The 22,438-nt window shown below is 41.6% G+C and overlaps 3 protein-coding genes across 4 annotated transcripts in view; 2 read left to right on the forward strand and 1 right to left on the reverse strand.

The window, feature by feature from the left end:
• Nucleotides 1–943: 943 nt before the first annotated feature.
• On the reverse strand, nucleotides 944–7,321 carry cdk5r1b (cyclin-dependent kinase 5, regulatory subunit 1b (p35)). Of its 2 annotated transcripts, none has more exons than XM_010866303.3 (2): nucleotides 7,118–7,321; nucleotides 944–5,246 (listed from the first exon to the last, which is right to left on the reverse strand). In XM_010866303.3, exon 2 carries the CDS (start codon nucleotides 4,988–4,990, stop codon nucleotides 4,082–4,084), a length of 909 nt encoding a protein of 302 aa, XP_010864605.1. In that variant the 5' UTR covers nucleotides 4,991–5,246; nucleotides 7,118–7,321; the 3' UTR covers nucleotides 944–4,081. The 2 variants fall into 2 exon arrangements, with proteins under 2 accessions (XP_010864605.1, XP_010864596.1); XM_010866294.3 differs by having other exon boundaries at nucleotides 6,903–7,321.
• A 582-nt stretch (nucleotides 7,322–7,903) lies between these two features.
• Nucleotides 7,904–13,952, forward strand: psmd11b (proteasome 26S subunit, non-ATPase 11b). Its single transcript, XM_010866312.5, has 13 exons — nucleotides 7,904–8,039; nucleotides 8,881–8,982; nucleotides 10,381–10,577; nucleotides 11,028–11,085; nucleotides 11,318–11,512; nucleotides 12,140–12,284; nucleotides 12,403–12,463; nucleotides 12,577–12,639; nucleotides 12,730–12,855; nucleotides 12,981–13,016; nucleotides 13,151–13,202; nucleotides 13,309–13,451; nucleotides 13,552–13,952. Exons 1-12 carry the CDS (start codon nucleotides 7,949–7,951, stop codon nucleotides 13,449–13,451), a joined length of 1,269 nt encoding a protein of 422 aa, XP_010864614.2. The 5' UTR covers nucleotides 7,904–7,948; the 3' UTR covers nucleotides 13,552–13,952.
• A 2,513-nt stretch (nucleotides 13,953–16,465) lies between these two features.
• Nucleotides 16,466–22,438, forward strand: part of LOC105007401 (vesicle-fusing ATPase) — a 28,848-nt gene continuing 22,875 nt past the window's right edge. The window contains exon 1 of the mRNA XM_029119821.2: nucleotides 16,466–16,602. Within this exon, the coding sequence (XP_028975654.2) occupies nucleotides 16,591–16,602 (12 nt within the window). The 5' untranslated portion in view covers nucleotides 16,466–16,590. The remainder of the gene's footprint in view (nucleotides 16,603–22,438) is intronic.

Raw genomic sequence — 22,438 nt, forward strand, 5'->3', positions numbered from 1 at the left:
ATTGTGAGGTCTGGCAAACAAACAGTTACTCTAAAAGATCCAGCTGCCAATGGAGGAAAAAAAAATTTGGATCATGAACAATCAATGCATTTTATTTTCCATCACAGTACAAAAATAAATTAAAATTGGCAGAAACAAACTGAAAAAGGTTCAATTACAGCAACAGCTTTTTTGTCTTTTCAAAACACCCCACCCACCCAGCATTCACAATTCAACCCCATCAGCCTGTCAGTGTAGACAAGAGTACACTTTTCCACATCCTCATTGTCATAAGAAAACAAAATTCATACATTCTTTTGTACAAATAAACTCACACACATTCTCAATCACACACTTGCACACACATGCAGTTGTTGAAATGCCTCCCTTTTTGAAGTTCTTTAACACTTTTTTTGTTCCACAAAGTACGCAACAAGATACAGAAAAATAAGTTGACAAAAAAATTCTAACTATCACATTTTTTTTCTCTTTTTTTTTCCCCATGTCTTTTTCAAACAACTAGTCTGTGATGCAAGTGAAAAAAATGGCACATTTTAGTGAGTTTGGGCGAGTGGATAGCAAGAGGGCCAGGATTCTGCTGCCCCTGACCACAATTCTCTGTTTGATCTCAAGAGCAGTAGCCAGTCCAAATCTTTTGTCTCCTCTGTTGCTCTACACGACACAACAACCCATCTACCATTGAGTTTCGTGTTCCCATGCCAAGGCATAATGCCATTGTGCTGCTCCACAATGCTTCCCAACATGTGTCCATTTGTATCAGTCATTGTTTCTCTTTGACTCCAACTGATACAGCAGAGGAGAGAGACTATCATATGTCAGTCCACAGTCCCCAAGAACAACCTTCATCACGAGAGAAGAGCCTATTATTGGCATTGAAACTACTGTCTGCGTCTGGCTGTCAACAATTTTGCATTTCTAGAAAGAGATTTGAGTAACACTACTGAAAAAAAAACATGCAAAATGTATCTGTTGAGATGGTGAAAGTTGTGAAGAAAATGTGTTTTTATTCTCTTTTTCTGTGATTTTATTGTATGCCCCCCCACCAAACATTTATATCAATTCTAACATCATTACTAGCCTGCACAATTCTTAAATGCAAACTGTAGTTATGTAGTTACCTCGATGGCTCCATATGCTTATGTAGATGTAGTGATGTTGCCATGGTGTTTCGTTTATCTTAGGGACCTCAAGCTGACTCAACCTGATTATTTCCAAGGAGGTCAGCTAGAATCTAACCCAGAACCTCATCTCATCTCCTGCACAGCTGAATTCATTGTTGTCTTAGATTTGATTAATGATTGCATTAAGAGATTATTCCAGAGGTGACAGCATGTCATTTTTCTGCTGTGACACTGACTTGCCATGGAATTACTGTTATTTTATATTAGATATGTGCAGTCAAGCTGGTGTTTTGGCTTTGCAATTTGTTCTTTGCCTAAGGTCTATGGGTTCTAAGGAACTACAGTCTTCACTCAAGGTTTCTCTGGTGTGCTACTTTGGTGATGGTCAGATTTTTATTTGTTTTTAATCTATGGTAAATGTATAAATAATTCACTGCAAAATGTATTTGCAACAATCTTCATTCCCACCAAAAATATTCTCACCAGTTACTTTCAGATCCTCTCATGTCCTGTTTTATAAATAGACCAATTCATCATTGTTCTCCACATCGTTATGTATCTGTATGTCTGTAGGTCCATACCGATTTAATAACAAACGGTATATCGCACACCACTAGTTTGTCGAACCCTGGCTAAATGATGGGTCTTGTCATAGAAATTCAACAATGACTGAATTACGCTAATTAGCCAGATGGTGATTCTATAACAAGCGATTTAAATTAACTTCGCAAGGTCACATCCCTCACCCTGTCTGACCTAAAGTAATTACATTTGGTAGATAGGTCTCTCCTCTCTTGGACCAAATTTGCTTCAGGGTGTTATACAGTACGCCGTGATTGGGGTTTTCGGGACTTATTGCAGAAAACAGTTATTAAAAAGCTATTTATCTGGAACCAAATAACCAGCCTTCACAAAACCTGATATGCGGCAACTGTGGGCAAAGACATCTCAACGCGATATTCGTCAGATTAGTAGCCTACCTTAAAACAAGATGGCAGCTACTTACCAATAAACATTCAAGCAGGCCTTTTTTGGCACATGAATGCATATAGAGTAGGAATCAGTCAAGGATATTTGTATTTTAACAACATTTAGTACGCATGTTGCAAACGGTCAAGACCCAAAATTTGCAAAAACATTCATCTCGACCACACAGTGGCAGTATGACAGGCGTGTTTAAATATCACTTGATGTGTTTGACTTACGGTGATGAAATGTGGCAAACACGCTAAGAGATATAACACGTCGTGTTAACCGCTGCAATATATCAGAGATTACTAGCTTGATTTTGACTAAACAAGGGTGAATGGTGCATCTTTTTATTTCATTCCATTGTTTCAAAAAATGTCAGTGATTGGCCCAAACAGAACTAGAGTAATCAACTGCAATATGTTAATCACAGGCAATATCTCAATTGGCCAAAGGGGGCACGGCATCCTGTTTGGGAGACGAGATATTCACTGCTGCCATGCTCATTCACGATCTTTTGATTACAAGGGATGTGCCAAGAGAACAATGACATGAATAACAATGAATTTATTTTTAAATAGTTATTTGATGACAGTCAACTAAATGTTCGATATTTTGACAAATGTGTTATCAATGTGTTATCAGACCTACTGGGATTTCATCAAAGATTTGGCACAAATTAAGCCTGTTTTAATCCTGAATGTGGATATATAGACCTATATAGCACAATATAGACCTTTATTCCAAAGTGTTTTTTTACACAACCTTTAGAGAAAAGTACAAAATAATTCCTTGGTAAACAAATAGCCTATTTTAGCAAGCATATCTAAATAAACTAGTTTTCACTTTGTTCACAGCATTCTCTAATACAGATGCAACTGGTTTACAAATCAAATGAAAATAAGTAAATTAATTCCTGCCCTCCAAAAATGCATGGCACTCGTGCATTAAGTTATTATTTCTAAGTTTAAAAAAAGAAAAGCGCTTTTACGAAAACCGTTGGTTAAACCTTCCTGGGTTTAAGCCTTTGAGGAGTAAAACATCAATTTTTTCAGAAATGAAAAAAATAAGTAGGTCTTAACACAAAGTGTGACCATTGAGCATCATCTTGTTTCTTAGATTGTTTAAATCCTATTGTCTGGAGAAGAAAATATAATGGAAATAAATCCCACAATGCAATGCTGGACTATTGTTAAGTCCTTCTGAACCAATCATTCTCCACCAAGCTCCTTCTCCCAAGTCACATACAATGAACTAACAAAAACACAAATTCAGCTTTGGTGCCCCAGTTTTTCTCTCAAGTCAAATTCTGTACGCACTGCAGCCAACTTCCCTGTCTTATCCTTCCATGCAGTGGGGCAAATGTGTTCCCTTCCCAGTCCAAACAGTCATGGTTCAGCTGCTCTGTTTCTCCATAATGAGAGCAGTACCCTTGTCAAGCAAGGGCCCAGAACAGTAAACCAGTGGCTGGCAAGCTGTTGTAGCCTCACTCACATTCATAGCTGTAATTGTGTTCCTTTTCTCTCTTTTCTTTACATTGTCAGTGTTGTATTTTTCAATGTTTTCATTCACGTATGTAAGTACAGAATGTACCTGAGTCTGTCGTCTTTATTTGTGTGTCAAAAGCTTTCAATCTCAGGTGCAGTGGAAATGCAATCCTCTTTCTTATTATGAAATAATTTGTTTGGTTTTAAGAAAGAAATTGATAAATAGGAGTTTTACTGAGAGATTTAAATTTTTATCGAACTGTATTCCTTCCCTCTTTCAGTGAACAGTTAGCTCTCAAGTTTATAATCTCAAATGTTTTGGGTATATCTCAGCCAATTAAACCCTCATTGTAACCCTCAAAATGAATCTCTTTCCAATCATCCACAGTTTCAGATTTTCTACTTTTTCAACCAATCACTTTCTGTCCATTTAGAAATGCCTGACTGGAACAACTGCCCTCCCCTCCCCTGGCTTCCCTCTTCTCCCTCAAAACCCCAGACTCCTCACCGGTCCAGACCGATGAGCAAGCGGCTCCTCTCCTCCTCCTTTTGGCTCTCGTTCTTCAGGTCTGCAAACACCTGGGTGAAATAGTGCGGGTCTGAGTTGATCTGTAGCATCTTAGCACTCATTAGGTTGATGATGGACAGACAGCGGTCCCAGAAGGTCTCCTTGGAGCTCTCCACCAGGAAGGGCTTGAGCGGATAGGAGATCTCGTTGCCCATGTAGGAGTAGGACAGGTAGAGACAGGTGAGCAGCACAGCCTGCAGCTCATGCTCCGTGGCCACCTCAGAGGAGACGACATCACGGCACAGCATGTAGACAAACACCACGTTGGCTGGGGTGATGAAGCCCTGGTCCTGCCAACCCTGGAGGAGGAGCGAGCGATCCACGCTCCGCAGCCAAAGCACGGGGTCGGTGGGGGACAGCTGCTTCAGTCGGTAGCAACGCCGGCACAGGAACTCCCCCAGGCAGCGCAGGAGTTCACTGGTGGAGGCCTGTACGATCACCCTCTTTGGTGTGCCGGGGACTGCGTTGGAGTCAGTCAAGGGGGCCTTCTTGACCGACGAGGCTGCGTTGTTGGAGCTCTTGACCAGGGCGGGGGTGCTCTGGTCCTGGGTGAAGGTGGACAGGTTGGCGCAGGACTGAGACTTCTTCAGGTTCTCATTATTGAGAATGGTCACATTATTCTGGTAAGCAGCATTGGGCTGGACCTTCTTCGAGCCCTTCTTCTTGGCCGACACGGCGACGATTCGCTTCCACGGCAGCACATTGATGAGCGAGTGGCGCTTCATGTTCTTGTCTTTGGCATTCTTGCTGTTCTGAACGGCTGTGTAGTGGCCCACTGTAGCTGGCCCATCTTCAAAGAGGGCAGCCTTCCTGTAGCTGGGTGAGAGAGACAGCACGGTTCCCATTATGACCAATTATTAATGTCCAGCGGCGCTAGCCTTGCTGGGTTTGTGGATCACTGACTACAGAACAATGACAGAGTATCCTGTGGGTCTTGATGCTTCTGTGCTGGGAGACCCTGGCTACAAGTGTGGGTTCCTCCCAGACATGTGCCACAGTAAGTCGTGGTAGTCCTGGTAGGATGGTATGCAATGGATGGAGCCGGAATTGGTCTGAGTAGACTCTCTCTGAGCATCTACTTCTCCGCTGGGTCAATAGCACCTAAGGAAAACAAAATAGTTCGATATTAGCTAAGTGAATTGCATGCTTTCCGTAGAGGTTTCCCACTTCTATTGTGTCATAAACATGGTTGTGATTGTGGTTTATATACGTTTTGACGATATTCAATTAATAACTTGTTGATAATGTTTACTTTACTATGATTCTTTCTACAGGAAGGTTGTAGACCAGTCAACGTAATATTTACATTAATAAACGAAGAAAGAGATATCTTTGTGATTGTGATTGTGATTGTGACGCTGATGGTAGAAACAACAAATAAAACGTTGAATAACTTCCACGATATGTCGGTATCCTTGATAACTTAAGAAAGAGGATTGTTTGAGTGCAAGTGCTAAGTTCAAATCTGAATTTTATATGGTTGGTTCTAGTTTGTAGAATAGGCCCAAGTATGCAGTCTAAGGTCCAGAAATCGATCGTTTGCGTCATAAAAGCGATTATGTGAAGATTACTTGAGATAGGCTATATTGTTTGGCTTTTATAATTCACAGAAATGTCCATTACAGTCACATAGCTTCATAAATGTCTACAGAAAAAACAACAAGGTCACGAGGATCCGCTTTGAATGGTATGATTGGCTATATTTCCTTGAGGAATAGCCAAAAGATACGTGAATATCGGAAATGTAAAGGAGCCTCTTCCCACTCAGCAACAGCACGTTAGTGGAGGCAACTACATTGCTCGTTTGCAGATTATCTATAGGCTATAATAAACCTCAAACATCCGCACAATGTTTGCAAAGTTTATAGTGGGGTCTACACATCCAATTCCAGTACCTCTCGAATCGAGATTGAGGTTATGTTACTTTCCATTAGAATTCAATTATAAAAATCTATTTGTCGCATCAGTTGTTGATTAATGCATGCACATCTTTCAGGCAATCGCGTGTCGGTATTTGTCCCGCAGAAATCAGTGCTGACATAATGATTAACATGTTTTGAGTCAGTTGAAACCTAACGAAAACAGGTAGCTTAATGTAAACATCAAAGCCTTCATAACAAAACTAATAAAAAAAAATACTATTAGCATATAGTTTCATAACAACATTTGCATTTATAGGGTAGGCTAATAATGATCGTCTAGCACACTGCTGATTAGTCACCTGGGTTCAGAAAAATGCCCACGAGATTCAATCATAACCTAAGAGACGCCGATTTGTTTTCATCGACTCAATAAGGACACTTATATTTCAAGCAAGCCAAACAATTATTTAAAAAAATCTAAAATATATGTTGATATTTTAGTTGCAAATTTAAAGATTTTATAATTAATACAGGTAGCCTAACTTTGATTTTAGATTGGGAAGGTGGCATACATCTGCTGTCCATGGTTCTGAAACAGAGCGTAGCCTACTGTAGGCAATTTAAGAAACAGAAACGTCGCTGAGAAATTATATAATTCCTAACAGTTTTGACATGACTCCTTTTGCAAAACTGTAGCCTCTTGTTACGCAAAGTGTTACGCAAACAAATCGGCTTCATGATTCCTAAATATCCATGGCATTTCTACCTAGGCTATTTTCCAGTGACGTATCACCAATTCTCTTATTTGTATGTTTACATTTTAGAATTCAGCGTAGGTTACCCTTTGAAATATGCCACAAAATTAGATATATGATTAAACCACCAGGCTACTTACAGTATGGTATACAGATAACATAGAAATAGCATTGCAGTGATGGCTTCCTCCCCGCAGTAGCAGCCAATTCCTTTGATAGGTTGCACATCAAGGTGAAACCCCAAAAAACATCTTGGAAAATGCGGCTTCAAAAGAAACACCGTACAATCCAAGGCAATGAAAGAAACGCTATAAGCAAGGAAGAACTTCCGCACACCTTGTCATAGCCTAGGTACCTTTTCGCCAGTCTGTCTGTTTCGCAGGCGATGCTAGGCAACTGTGGAATGGATGCTGATATAAAGAAGTGCTATTGGTTCTCCTTGCTAGAGATGCGGATTCAAGAGTTGATGTGCGCTCACTTGCTTGTGCGCTAGTGAGAGGATGACTAAAAAGCGAGAAAGGCTTGGGCGCCGCTCCGTGCTCTGTCCATGGTGCTGTAATGTATCTCCGCCCAATCACAACAAAAGCTTCACAACAACCTCAATGAACTCAAATCCGTATCTTGAAAAGCATTTATGTTTACAGTATCTATAGGCTTTTTAAATAAAGTACTAATAGGCTTAGCAAATAAATAGGCTTATATGAAAGCATTTTTATATTTCTAAATAACCTATATTTTAGTTTACATCTAGACTGACAAAAAGGTACTTAAATAAAAATGAATGTCTTTATTTTTTTTGACATTTCGCACTACGTCATCTATTGAGGTGTGCACCATATAGTTTCTAAAAGGGTACAGGATTTACAGGTATACCCTACTTGTTTTTAGGACTACCATAAAAAGTAGGACTACCATACATATCATCTCTTTTGTTATTTTCATGAACAGACCACTTTGGATTAAATTGAGTGGACCTAACTGTTCCTAAGTTAAATTAGCCGAGCATTACACTACCGTTCATTTGATTGGTGAGTCAGCAAGGCAACATTTTCACAACAGTAAAATACAGAACTACAATCCCCAAAAAGTGTATTTGGCTCCCTCTTTCGTGATGTAGCTGCGTAGCCTGTTTACGTGTTTCCTATCGCATTCTTGATTGTAGGCAGGCAGCTTTTGAATAGGTAAGATGGCGGCTGCGGCAGTAGTTGAGTTTCAGAGAGCCCAGTCTCTTATTAGCACGGATCGTAACGCCTCTATTGATATTCTGCATTCTATTGGTAAGTAATGTTTGTTGTTCAACAGACAGAGAAAGAGTCATTTTGTTGTTTTATTTCTGGTCGATTTAGGTATCTGCGAAGTCAGTTTTATACACTGACATGAGCCGGTTTGTGTGCGGTGCTGACTCACTGTAACGTTAGAATCTCGGGGTTTGCTACCAACCTAGCTAACGTTAGCTAGGTTGTCGCTTGATAGCTAGTGTTAGCTGGCTAGGCCATGATGAATTGGAAAACAGACTAAATGCCAAGACATGTTAGCTGCATTATTGTTTTTTGTGCAACAGGTTTGCAACTAGCCAACATGATCAATTATGTGTCGCAATGTATTTCAAAGTTTGTAAGTTAGCTAAATACATACGTTAATTCGTTTGCTGTACTGTACAGTCAGTAGCACACTGACGTTATGTTAGCCAGCTAGCTTGTTAGCTAACGCGTTACATCAATGAACATGATAATTGAATGAAGGTTGGTTAGGCATATCATTTTTTTGTAGACAGTGTCACAAGCTAGATGCTCCAAAATGCCACTTAACTTCCTCCAACTTAGCAGTGAGATCAGTGTTCATCACAGCTATAATTAACTAATCAACTAGCTGTTGTTGTTGACAGTTATTGACCTAGCTTTGTAGCATGCTATTCTCTGTTTTGTGTCTGGCCTCAAATTCGAAATTGCCTTAGTCACAGGGCCCAGTTAGCTACTGACACGCTAGCCTAGCAATACTGTAGCAGATCCAGATAAACTGAGAGTCAACATGGAACCGAAACAGTAGTCAGAGACTTTGGAGTGTGTAAAGATTGACTATATAATTACAATCAGTGCATTCTTTTGCCTGTTCCCAAAGTCAGGAGAGATATCCAGGACAGTGATGAAGAAGCGGTTCGGGTTAAAGAACAGAGCATCCTGGAGCTGGGGTCACTCCTGGCGAAAACAGGACAAGCAGCAGGTGAGAATAAAACACATCTGGTCTTTTTCTAACTTGGGTTCATGGCTGCTGAACTAGTGGAACTTTAAAATAAATAATCTAGTAACTGCACAGTGGTTCACAGAATGGGTTATTGTTGAACTGTTCTGTAGTACCGCTTTGGGTAGTGTGACATAATGATGCTTTTTGCTATTGGTTGTGATTGACAGTCATCATGGATGGTGATGACATCTCAGTGTCAGTTGTTTTATTATATGTGAATGTGACTTGGGCCACAAGAATGAAAGTGCACAACAGTGCTGCGTAGCGAGTGACCAGCTGAGCAACATGCCAAATTACTTTCTCCATTTGTGATAGCCTTACATTCTCAACACACACAGTCAGACTTTTAACTAGAGAAACAATGGAATCTCCTTTCCCATGTCGGGTGATAATTGGTCATTGTTGTGCCTCAGTTGCACTACTTGCTCTTTTCCATTTATTTTGAATGGGATTTGTTTTCAAAGCAGATAACTGCTGGTTTTCATTCTATACCACTAGTCAGGGATTGATTAAGACCTGAGACACCAGTTGAATGCCATTAATTACCCTTTAACTACCACAAGACAGAATTAGCAGTACTCTGGGTTCCCAGACTAATAGCTGATAAAGCCTGCCATATGTTTTTGGTCAATCATCCAATTAATCAAAATGCTCAACAGATTCCACCTCAAAGTTGCTGTTAGCAGAAAAGCCTATATAAAAATCCTAACGGTAAAAAAGAGCAAACAGTTGCACTTAAATACAAAGTTTAACCAAATCTGATTATTTTCTGTTTTACTCTGCTGCATTTCAGGAAAATCCCAAAAGCTACTGTTTTTTTTTTTTTAATGCAACATTTTCAACTAGCAGAACTGCATAAGCAAGTGCATTTTCCTTCTTACAAATAACTTAAATTAGGAATTAAATGGTACAATGGGTAAATGGAACGTGTGTTGTAGGTTTGAATACATTGTGTTATAGGTTTGAATACAGTTATTTTTCCTCCCCACCAAGTGAAACATAATTTTCTCCATTTTGGTTTGAGACCCTTGATTGTATTTGGATTAGAGACGCGGCGTCTCTTACTGTCAACGTACGGCTCCCATTGAGATACTAGGAAGTTACGGAATAAATAAATGTCTGTTTTATTATTGCCAAAAGCACCAATAACAAGCTGAAATGGCAATACACTTGGTTAGGTAAGGCGTATTATACCGTCTTCCCTGGTCCTGAAAATTTACCTCATCGTGTATACTATTTCGGGTCGAAGGTCATTACTCAACCCAAGTACACAGTAACCGCTGTGACGTTTCTGGGGTCACTTTTTCTCATGGGCACAACACTCAATAAGTCAGTCATTTGGCCCTAATTTCTGCTCTCCTGGCTCCTCTCTCCCAGAGTTGGGGGGTCTGCTGAAGTTTGTGCGGCCGTTCCTCATTTCCATCAGCAAGGCTAAGGCGGCTCGGCTGGTCCGCTCCCTGTTGGACCTGTTCCTGGACATGGAGGCAGCCACAGGCCAGGAGGTGGAGCTGTGTCTGGAATGCATTGAGTGGGCCAAGATGGAGAAGAGGACCTTTCTCAGGCAGGCTTTAGAGGTAAGCTAACCCCCTTCACTTATACATAACTGTGCTTTTCCAGCCTCTCCTGGGGACCTATAGCCTGTTCATGTGTTAGGTTGGGGGTATTTAGCTCTTAACCTGCAATGGAAGAAATGGGGTGGAACTGACATAGAGGTCCAGATTTGAATACCCCTGTATAATTAGATGTATTTCTATGGTAGAACACTTACATCAACTCTTTGACTAATCATCATACCCTTACCAGCCTGAATCAGGTGAGCTAGTTGTGGGCTACCACCAAACTGAAAAGTCTGGGGGTCCTCAGGAAAGGTTTGAGGACCAGTGACTGAAAAGACAACCTATTGTACACTGACAGTTTTTTTGCAATTCATTTTAGTCTTTTGCCGTATTTCCCTCAAAATATTTCCAAAAGTATGACTCATATGTGCTGCTGACAGTAACCCATGATACTCCTCTTCTCTCCAGGCCCGTTTGATCTCACTCTATTTTGACACTAAACGATACCAGGAGGCCTTGGCGCTTGGTGAGTTCCATCTCTTAGGACCGAAGGTGTCATGTTATCCCTGCTCCATGAGCTTCGCATCGGAGCCTAGTGGGCTAAGCGTTGTGCAACGTCTGGATATGTCTGTCCCGAGTCTACACCACCCACTACGTTGTTGAACTTTAATATGTCTTTGTGATGGGGCATTCTACAGAGCTAAAAGCCTCCGTCTGTCTTGAGAAAACTGCCTTTATAATGTTGTTCTGGCGTTCAGGGACCCAGCTGCTCCACGAGCTGAAGAAGATGGATGACAAGGCCCTGCTGGTGGAGGTGCAGCTGCTGGAGAGCAAGACGTACCATGCCCTGAGCAACCTGCCCAAGGCCCGCGCCGCCCTCACCTCCGCCCGCACCACCGCCAACGGCATCTACTGCCCCCCGAAACTGCAGGCAGCCCTGGACATGATGTCAGGTAAGCCCCTCCGAATGATCCTCTGTCCAACTCTCCTCTCCAGTAGCCCACGGCGGCTTGGAGCCTAGTGGCAGCAGAAAATTTTAGCACTGAATAGTGTAACGTAGACTCTGAAGTGCTTGTTTTGTTACTGAAAGACGTCGTCTGTTAAACTGTATTCCATCAAGAACTTTGCCTGCAGTACGTTTGGGAATTGTTCACATCCCGTTACGTTCTCGTTTTGTGAGGTAGACTTAATTTAGCATTGGGAAAAATACAATGCAAGCAAGGTATTTAAAAAGTTAAGTCTGTAAAACCAGTCCATGTCAGAAAATGTCGTCGACTTCAATTTTTCTTGTTTTATTAAAAGCAATGCAATAACGTTTGATCAACGTTCATCAGCGATCCATTCGTGTGTGTGGTCAGTTTTTCAATGAACTGGAAGTGTAGAATTACGCTGCTCCAAGCCAGACTCGCTTTCAAGACGCTACTTTTTTCTGAGGGTATCGGGTGTCTCAATTGATCACTGTGCGTCCTTAAACTGCGACTCGCGTTCTGGTTGACGTCTCTGGTCTTGTTTAGCCGTTAAGTTGGAAGAGGGCCATGGTTGAGTGTGGATAACTGACCCGTCTCCCCTCCCCCCGGCAGGAATCGTCCACGCAGCGTCAGAGAAAGACTGGAAGACGGCCTACTCTTACTTCTTTGAGGCCTTTGAGGGCTACGATTCCATCGACCACCCCAGAGCCATCACCGCCCTCAAATACATGCTGCTGTGCAAGATCATGCTGAACCTGTAAGTGACGCTGCCATGCGCCTCGCTGGGTCAGGCTGATGCGGGGCTTGACACGGGCCAGGCGTCGGGGGGGGGGTTTCAGGTGTTCTGACTCGCCTCTGTTGCTGTTCCCTTTCAGACCAGAGGAGGTGCAGTCCCTGATCAGCGGTAAACTGGCCCTGCGGCATGCAGGTCGACAGGTAAGGTGTGTGTGTGTGTGTGTGTGTGTGTGGTCTTGTAGTGTGTGTAACTTAAATTAGGGTTTTAAATGAGTTGTAACGTGGCTGACTGTTGCTTCTCCTTCACCCTGCAGACAGACGCACTGAAATGCGTTGCACACGCCAGCAAGAACAGATCATTAGCGGACTTTGAAAAGGTAGGGCCTTCCCCTCAGCGCTCTGTTTCCCTGGGATCTCTTGTGATGGTGTCCACTTGTGTCTTACCTTGGCCCCGTCTGTTTCTCCAGGCCCTTACAGAATACAAAGCGGAGCTGAGGGATGACCCCATCATCCGAACCCACCTGGCCAAGCTCTATGACAACCTGCTGGAACAGAACCTTATCCGTGTCATTGAGCCCTTCTCCAGAGTACAGGCAAGTACCTCCTAATGTCGTTAATATTGACTTAGATTTATTTTACTGGTTCGGATTCATTCAGTTTGTAAAAGATGTAGCAAACCACTCCGATCATAATCCTTTGTGGCGTGTCTGACTTCCAGATTGAACACATATCAGGTCTCATCAAGCTTTCAAAGGTGAGTAGGCGTCTTTGGCTGGTGAAGAGAAAACGAGCAGGGTTGTAAACATTCACATCTTCAGACTGATGCGCTTGTGTGTTTTTAAAACCACCATTACTATCGCTAATCCTTTTGAATGGTTCTTCCCTCAGGCTGATGTAGAGAGGAAATTGTCACAGATGATCCTGGACAAGAAGTTTCATGGTAAATGAGTGGCCTGCTTGCTTGGTTCATGCCTGGATGAACCTTAAATAAATCGTACCTCAGTTTGCATTACAACTGTTTCATTGCAATTGCTTATGTGACTCAGGGATCCTGGACCAAGGCGAGGGTGTCTTGATCATATTCGACGAGCCCCCGGTGGACAAGACTTACGGGGCGGCCCTCGAAACGATTCAGAACATGAGCAAAGTGGTGGACTCACTTTACAACAAAGCCAAGAAGCTCACATAGGTACGACTCCGGGGGAACGTGCACGTTTCCCCTCAAATTTGCGTAGGTCGAAAACGGGGAGCACTTTTAAACTGCTTACTGTAGATGTCTCTTTCCTCAGAACAAACAGCGAGACCACGGCAGCACGGTGGGGGATGTGTATGCGACCGGCGTGTGTAACATTTTAAGAAGGGGACATGGGAGAGCGAAACCGCAACAAAAAGAGGATTCCCGGTCCTCGACCCCTCCTTCCCCTGTGAAAGTTCCCCGTCTCCCTCAATGGACAATTACATCACCGTCTCGTTCGCTTTTCCTTTTCTTTTTTTTCTTTTTTTTTATGTTCTCCTTTCAGGATTCTGTTAAAATCTCATCGGCCACAGCAGGCCATCAGGGAATATTGTACAACCACAATAAAAGATTAAGAAAGACAAATACACATGTTTATATCTCCTGTACAATTAACAGTGGGCTTAGAAAGCCTTCAGCTTATAATGTTGCCACCCACAACGGTGCAATATTGACCACAAGTGACCGCCCATCACCTCTGCTTCTTTTACCTGCAGGGACAAGGCTTTTGGTCAAGGTGGCCTTTTTCCCTCTCTGTTCATATCTTTCTTTAGCACATGGTTTTAACTACTTAAAGGTACATAAGAAAACATCTGGATGTCCCAGCAGTTAAATTTGGTCAAAGAAATCCCTCTAGCTCTTGCCTGGGATCTCTTCATATCCATGCCAAAATTCGAATTGTTTTCTGATATCTAAAATTGGATCTGTTTTCTAATGACAACAAAAAATGTGGATGCCTCTATTTTGCCCCCTCCGTAACTACATAGAGCGGAATGAATGCCCTTCCCCACTGCTAGTGCCCCTTTTGGCCTTCTGTTTTGCCTGGCTGCAATATAATTTAGGGGTGCGGAAGTGGGAAATGTATTCATTGCCTGTCGCTGATCTTGAATGAACGATTATCCTTTTTTTTTTTTTATTTTTTTTTTTAGTTCCTAGTCCCAGTGTGGTATGCTAGAAACCAAACAAATATGTGTATGGTTTTGAGTCATTTTCAAAAAATAAATATTTTGTATTTTTAAGATCTTTGTCTGCCTCTTGGAAAAAATTTCACTGATCTTGGCAAATTTGATGGTGCCATTTTACCCACTTATGTGCTTGTGTGCTGAGGTAGTGTGGATAGGATCCTGGGTGCCCCTTGGACAGATGACTTCATTTGATCTGGATGCTAGTGTAGAAATAAAGGTCTTAATAGACTGAGGATATTGACATTTCCGCTGGTACAGTTTCAACTGGGTCAGGAGCCCACTCTGGGACTGCCTTGGTTACATTAGAAGGTTATGACTACTGTATGGGGGGAAAAATATAGAAAATGTTCCCGTGTTGGAAAACGGCCTTGTCCCATCAAAGGGCATTAAACCACATATTTCAATGACAGCTTTGGATTGTTTTTTCCTAAAGGCAACATGATTAATCTGTTGGCATAATGTAATCTAGTCATTGACTTGAAAAGGGAAGGACTTGTTTTTTTGCGTTGCCGAGATCTCCTACAGCCTGTTTAGTGCCATAAACTGCACTGAGCTGACACCAAGTCACTGAACCTTCACTCCCACATTTCTTGGATGTACATATTTCTGTTTTATCTGTTAATGTGTAAAACCTTTAAATTTGGGGTGACCACAGGGAATGTGAATGTAGGTGACCAACATTTTCCTCTGCAAAATAGAATAGATGAGACACCTTGTGCTGTTCAAATGCAACTTTTTGAGTATATGTTTAATTAAATTTGATATATAACTGGTTTGTAATATAGCCCTCATCTTAATCAATCCACAGATTTACCCAGTTTTCAACCAAAAAAAGTATTTTTGCTTGTTTTGGATTTCTATACATCAGTATCAAATGTACAAACGGTTCTTGCTGACCAACAATTACCGAGTGTATCTGATGTTCAGATGAGTTCCAATAAATCTTTTTTCAAAAGTGGGTGTTTTCTGTTCAGTGTGTTGTAGGCATAACAATCTCATCCAGATAGTGAAATACCTAATGTGTAGGCCTGATAACAATGTTTACAAGAAATAGGTTGTCCTATGTAAGGTGGGTGACAAATGAAAGGAAAACCCTCAGTCTCAGTATGGTGTTGGACCATGAGCTGCCATATAACACGAGTCTCTGGAACTTAGAGGGTTGAAACACTATTCTTCTGAAAGATATTTTCTCACTTGGTGTTCTGATGATGTTGGTGAAGAATGCTGTCCAACACGTTGGCCCAAACTCTCCTGTTAGTGTTGAATTGGGTTGAGACCTGGTGACTGTGAAGGCCGTAACATAAGATTTACATCATCACACTCATCAAACCCTTCAGTGACCTCTCATGCCCTGTGGATGGGAGCATTGCCATCCTGAAAGAGACCCCTCCCATCAGAAATTCTTTTTTTTTCATCATAGGATAAAGGTGATGATTCAGAATAACTTATTTTCAATTTGCAGTTACCCTTCCCTCTAAGGGCACAAGTGGACGCAATGGGTGCCAGGAAAATGCCACCACGGTGCTTCCGTCCCTATTTACTGATGTCTTTCCCCTAGATCGAAATGCAGATGTAACTTAATTCACTGTACATATTGAAACACTAGCCAGTTGGGAAGTCTTTGTGACTGAAGTTCCCTCCGTGCCCCAATTATGAACCCTGTTTCAAAGTCACTTAGATCTTTTTGCCATCTTGATCCACAATTAAGGTAAACTGAACCTGCTCAGCATTTTTTTTTTGTTTACCACAGGCCATGATAGGATGTTAATTGCTAAATTGTATCATTTTGTATGGAAGCATCTGTATTCGTTTTGTTCCTTCACTCCTCCATTCATTCATTTTTTTCCTTTAAATTGTCTACATACTAGACCTGATTATATAGTTGTACTTTTCCTAAAACATGTATTATGCCCACTAACAAAGACTCTACTACTGTGTTGGACAAGAGTTTCATTTCTGGCCACTTATGTTCGTTACCGACGAGTGCGTGATGACATCACATTGTCAGCGACGTAGATTCCCGCCCACTCAAGTTCGTCCAGCCTGTAGTGGTGCGCAAAGGTTGTACTGTCTGCATTGTTGGGGACATTTATTCTGTTTGGCTTTTAAAAACGACAACAAATACCAAGATGGCCGGCCGGGTGAGTGTACAATTTATAAATTGCTTTTACTAGATTTATTCAGACATCGGCAAAATGATAACAGTGCAGTTTTTTAATGTTTTTCCAGGCACTGCTGCTACCTCCAACTCAGTAGCCTGTGTGGCAGTAGTAACGTTTGCTACGTCATTCAAACCTGAACCCGGAAGACGAGTGTCTTATGACCAGTGGCTTGATTAACAACACTTGTAGTGATACGTGTATCATCACTTAATCTCATACAAGCCTACTGCTTTCATTAAGCTATAACTTTATGAAAACAAAATATTGCCAGACAGAGTTTAACAGTTGGGTAACTTGTTGGGTTAACTTGACATGACCAGGCTAGGTCGCTAGGGTATCACACACTACTGCAACAGTAGGGAAGTTGAATTGGAATAGACCGGTTCTGGGAGGCTAAACAGAAGCCTAGAGCTTTCCTAATTTTGCATTGAGAACTAATTAGCTGCCAATGTCGACAAAAAGGCTTGTAACAGGTGGCACTATAGCACCTTTGTGTGTGAAATGGAATCTATGGGTGACAGTCTTGTGTTTGGGGCCCCTTTATGGGCAGCCTGTGTCACAGGGGCTGTCCACTTCACCCATCACTCAATTCCTAGATTCACATAAAATACTGTGGCATTTCCACACCAAAGTCAGCCTGAGCACAGTAGAGTCAACCTGGGCAGTGAATGTTTTACGTATTAAACCATGTTCTTTTATATTGTTTGTTTTATCATTTAGTGGGTAGACTTTACCAGTAGGAAACTGAAAGCTTTCTGACAGTTATAGAGTGGTCTCAAAAAAGTTGCATGGCTTTTAGACAGGGCATACAGAGCTTGTTTTCCTATCACAGCTGTTAGCTATTAAGATGAGATGGTGTAGAAACCAGAAATGCTTGTTTCTTTCCATTTATACGGGGTGTGCGAAACGTCTCTGCCTTTCATTATTCTAGTGATTAAAATTAATCTATTATATCATTACATTTCCCTGTTTAATCATATAGATTAGATTTCTGTGTAAACTTGCTAAAAAACAAGAGAAACTTGACAGGTGTTTTTGATTAATTAATATTGCCATGCTGGTGGGTGGTTACATAAAAAAACCCAGACTAACTTAAACCAAGGCTGATAAAGAGTGGACGTGTATCATCACTTATTCTCATATAAGCCTACTGCTTTCTAATGGAAACTTTGAAGTGGGAGAATTGGGAATGTCATTTTAAGGCATTTATGGGCTTCAATTTGGCTAGGGGTGGTGAAATATTCTGTAATATTCAATACTTCTATCCGTATTGTTCATATTCCTCATCCTACTCTCTTTAAAATTGCTGCTAGTTTACATTATGTATATTGCTATATTTTTGCTTTATATATTTCTTAATTCTGACTATATAGACATCCCTTGCCATGTCACAAGAATTACATTGCATGTAATAAATAAACTTTGAACTTGGATATCCTTATATTTTCTGCTCAAAGGATGCCTGTAAATTAGACACCCAGAAACATGGTATTTTGCCTTAGTGATAGTAGTGGCTAGCGCAACATTAATCCTTGAATTTGGTTGGTTTAATAGGCTAATCAGCATTTTGTTCTCTGATCTGTGCTACTCGTAATTATCTGTTGAGATGGAGCTAACATTTAGCTAAGGTAGGGTGAACAGATTCAATATGGTGAGATACGGGACAGTCAGACTAAAACCCCCCAACCCCATGGGCACACACACCAACCACCTACCCACGGTGCAGAACAAAGTATTTTAATGTACATCAAATTTTATTACCAAATACACCAACACAGTCCGTTGTGTTTGAACCGAATGAATTGGATTGAAGCAACGAAAGAACGGTTCACTCAACACATTATGCGTCTCTCTGGCAAAGACTAACATTTTCAACTGTAAAAGCTGTACTACAAATGAATTCATTGGATTGAAATAACAACAAAAGAGCTTTTGCACTCCAGAAAACGTGAACACGTCATGCTCTAAAAAATGAACACGGCCCACGTTTCAGGGGTACACAGCAACAACTGTAACAACTTAACAGAATTATGCCTCCCCCCTTTAATTTGATTCCGGGGGTGTGGAGTCCAGGGGTCTGCTGTACTTTACTCATGAGCCAGTCTTTGTCCGCTTGTCTTTAATGGGTTTGTCATAGAAAGCTGTGCACTTCAACGCAAAATGTACTTGAGCAAATAACATTACTTTCGAGGTGCTTGGGCTTGGTAGCTCCTGAGAACTAAAATTTGATTGGATCATAGAAAGTCTGTAAAAAAATAAGGAACTTGTGACAGTGGTGGCAAATCAAGACAACTTGTCACATTCGAATGGGCAGTAGGTCAAACCAGTCAAAAACAGGACCAAGTGAAAATACGTGACAAAACATGTTTTTTTTTAGTCATGACACATGAAAACAGACTGAAATATGGGACTGTCTCTGTAAGAACGGGACTTCTGTTTACCGTAAGCTAAGGTTATATAATGGGCTACAAAAGGATTTTGTGACACAATTTGCAACGCATAGTGACTTAAAACAGCTTCTCAGTGCTGTTCCACAGGATGTCAGGATGTTTTGGCATTTACAGTGGGGAGAACAAGTATTTGATAACCTGCAAAATCAGCAGTGTTTCCCACTTACAAAGCATGTGGAAGTCTGTAATTTTTATCATTGGTACTCTTCAACTGTGAGTGACGGAATAATATTTGGTACAGAATCCTTTGTTTGCAATTACAGAGGTCATACGTTCCCTGTAGTTCTTGACCAGGTTTGCACACACTGCAGCAGGGATTTTGGCCCACTCCTCCATACAGACCTTCTCCAGATCCTTCAGGTTTTGGGGCTGTCGCTGGGCAATACAGACTTTCAGCTCCCTCCAAAGATTTTCTATTGGGTTCAGGTCTGGAGACTGGCTAGGCCACTCCAGGACCTTGAGATGCTTCTTACGGAGCCACTCCTTAGTTGCCCTGGCTGTGTGTTTCGGGTTGTTGTCATGCTAGAAGACCCAGGCACGACCCATCTTCAATGCTCTTACTGAGGGAAGGAGGTTGTTGGCCAAGATCTCACGATACATGGCCCCATCCATCCTCCCCTCAATACGGTGCAGTCGTCCTGTCACCTTTGCAGAAAAGCAACCCCAAAGAATGATGTTTCCACCTCCATGCTTCACGGTTGGGATGGTGTTCTTGGGGTTGTACTCATCCTTCTTCTTCCTCCAAACACGGCGAGTGGAGTTTAGACCAAAAAGCTCTATTTTTGTCTCATCAGACCACATGACCTTCTCTCATTCTTCCTCTGGATCATCCAGATGGTCACTGGCAAACATCAGATGGGCCTGGACATGCGCTGGCTTGAGCAGGGGGACCTTGCGTGCGCTGCAGGATTTTAATCCATAACGGCGTAGTGTGTTACTAATGGTTTTCTTTCAGACTGTGGTCCCAGCTCTCTTGAGGTCATTGACCAGGTCCTGCCGTGTAGTTCTTGGCCCTCACCCTCCTCATGATCACTGATGCCCCACGAGGTGAGATCTCCCAGACCGAGGGATTGACCGTCATCTTGAACATCTTCCATTTTCTAATAATTGCGCCAACAGTTGTTGCCTCCTCACCAAGCTGCTTGACTATAGTCCTGTAGCCCATCCCAGCCTTGTGCAGGTCTACAATTTTATCCCTGATGTCCTTACACACCTCTCTGGTCTTGGCCATTGTGTAGAGGTTGGAGTCTGATTGAGTGTGTGGACAGGTGTTTTTTATACAGGTAACGGGTTCAAACAGGTGCAGTTAATACAGGTAATGAGTGGAGAACAGGAGTGCTTCTTAAAGAAAAACTAACAGGTCTCTGAGAGTCTGAATTTTTATTGGTTGGTAGGTGATCAAATACTTATGTCATGCAATAAAATGCAAATTAATTATAATTTAGATTCCGTCTCTCACAGTTGTGTACCTATGATAAATTACAGACCTCTACATGCTTAGTAAGTAGGAAAACCTGCAAAATCAGCAGTGTATCAAATACTTGTTCTCCCCACTGTATCTCAAGTGTCAGGGCAGTATCCAACACAGATATTTTCTTTTTCATGCACTTTGAGATTATTCCTCTGTAATGAAATGCGCTTCACAAATTCAGTAAATAATAATAATTATTTTTAGTTTATTTAGTTCATTGGCATAGAACAATAGATCTTGGCTATGGTATTTTTGATGTTGGTAGATAAACAGATGAGAACAATAGCTTAAATACACACACACACACACAAAAAAAAAGCTATATTATGATTTGGAGTAAAATTCCAAGTTTAAATGTCAGTTTCTTTGTAAGGAAGAATCATTACCGATAGGGCTCATTAGCATAATTGTTGCTTCATCTATATCTGTTATTTTAGTCAGCATAATGCCTACATAGAGTAATTTTGCTACTTTTTGCATCATAGTTTCCAAGATGAATTGACCAAGTCTAATAACACTTTAATCCTTTCCATGTACAGTAGATGTTTCTTTTTATTGTGGACTGGTCTAGGTTGACAGTTGTGAGATCTGTGGACTTTTATGACGGACTCATTTGTAGGGCATCATCAGAAACTGCAGTCGACAGAATCTAGCAGTCAATGCCAGTGAGGGCAGATAATAACAGATATTAGCCTCGCTAATAACTAGATGTATCAGAATGAGTGTGTGGCTGTTTTCCATCAAGAACTAATCATGTGGTCGCTTTAGCCTTTACGGCACAGAGCGTTTTCTATGGGGGACATTATTGCAAACAGTCAATTACCTACGCTACAGTCTGCATGGTCTTTCAGTGACTGATTTAAATCCCAGACAAATTAATAGGTTGTCCCCAAAGTGTTATTGTTATTAACTAGGTTTTCTGTTTAGTTCTCAGGATGTCAAATAAGGCAACCATGAGGCAAAAATCATTTTTGGGGAAGCATACTTTTGGCATTAGTGTCAAAATCTAAAATCAAATGTGAAATCTGCAAATCTCTAGGGTCATTAGTTATCCTTTCAAGGAGAGCTCATCCGTTACGGATGGTGTGGTTGCCCCATCAGGCGCATGATTTTCATGGTATTTAGGTAGGGGAGACAACAAACATGCAACCTTCAGATATTCTTTGTCCCTGTAGCCACAGTCTCCTCAGCACATAGAGCTCCGTAATTCCCTGCGATCTGTCAGCGTCATTAGAAAAGAAAAAGGTGAATGTGTGTAGAGTGCATTCTGAAAAAAAGCTGACACATTTAGTAACGTTACATCCTTATGGGTAAAAAAATAATAATAATCCTCATCAATATACCCACAATACCTCAAAATGACCAAGTAAAAATGGATGTTCACTCTGAAAGAGCTCCACAGTACCTGTGTGGAGATGGGAGAACCTTTCAGAAGGACCACAATATCTGCATCATTTCACCAATCAAGCCTTTATGGCAGAGTGGCCAAATGTGAAAGTCACAACAGCCTGCTTGGAGTTTGACAAAAGGCACCGAATGAACTCTCAGACCATGAGAACCACAAATCTCTGGTCTGATCAAACCAAGATGAACTCTCTGTCCTGGAAGCCAAGTGTCACGTCTGAATGAAACCAGGCACCGCTCATTGCATGGCCAATACCAACTCTACGGTGAAGCATGATGGCGGCAGCATATTGCTGAGGCAGTTTTTCAGCGGCGGAGACTTGGAGACTTGTGAGGATCGAGGGACACGTGAATGTAGCAAAATACAGAGAGATCCTTGTGGAAAACCTGATCCAGAATGCACAGGACCTCGGAGAGTTATCTTGCCTTTCAACAGAAACCTTCCAGGGAATTTATCTGGTTAACAGACCTGAGTGGCACCCTCCCCGAC

The sequence above is a fragment of the Esox lucius genome, chromosome 5, assembly GCF_011004845.1.
Source record: "Esox lucius isolate fEsoLuc1 chromosome 5, fEsoLuc1.pri, whole genome shotgun sequence".
Lineage (NCBI taxonomy): Eukaryota > Metazoa > Chordata > Actinopteri > Esociformes > Esocidae > Esox > Esox lucius.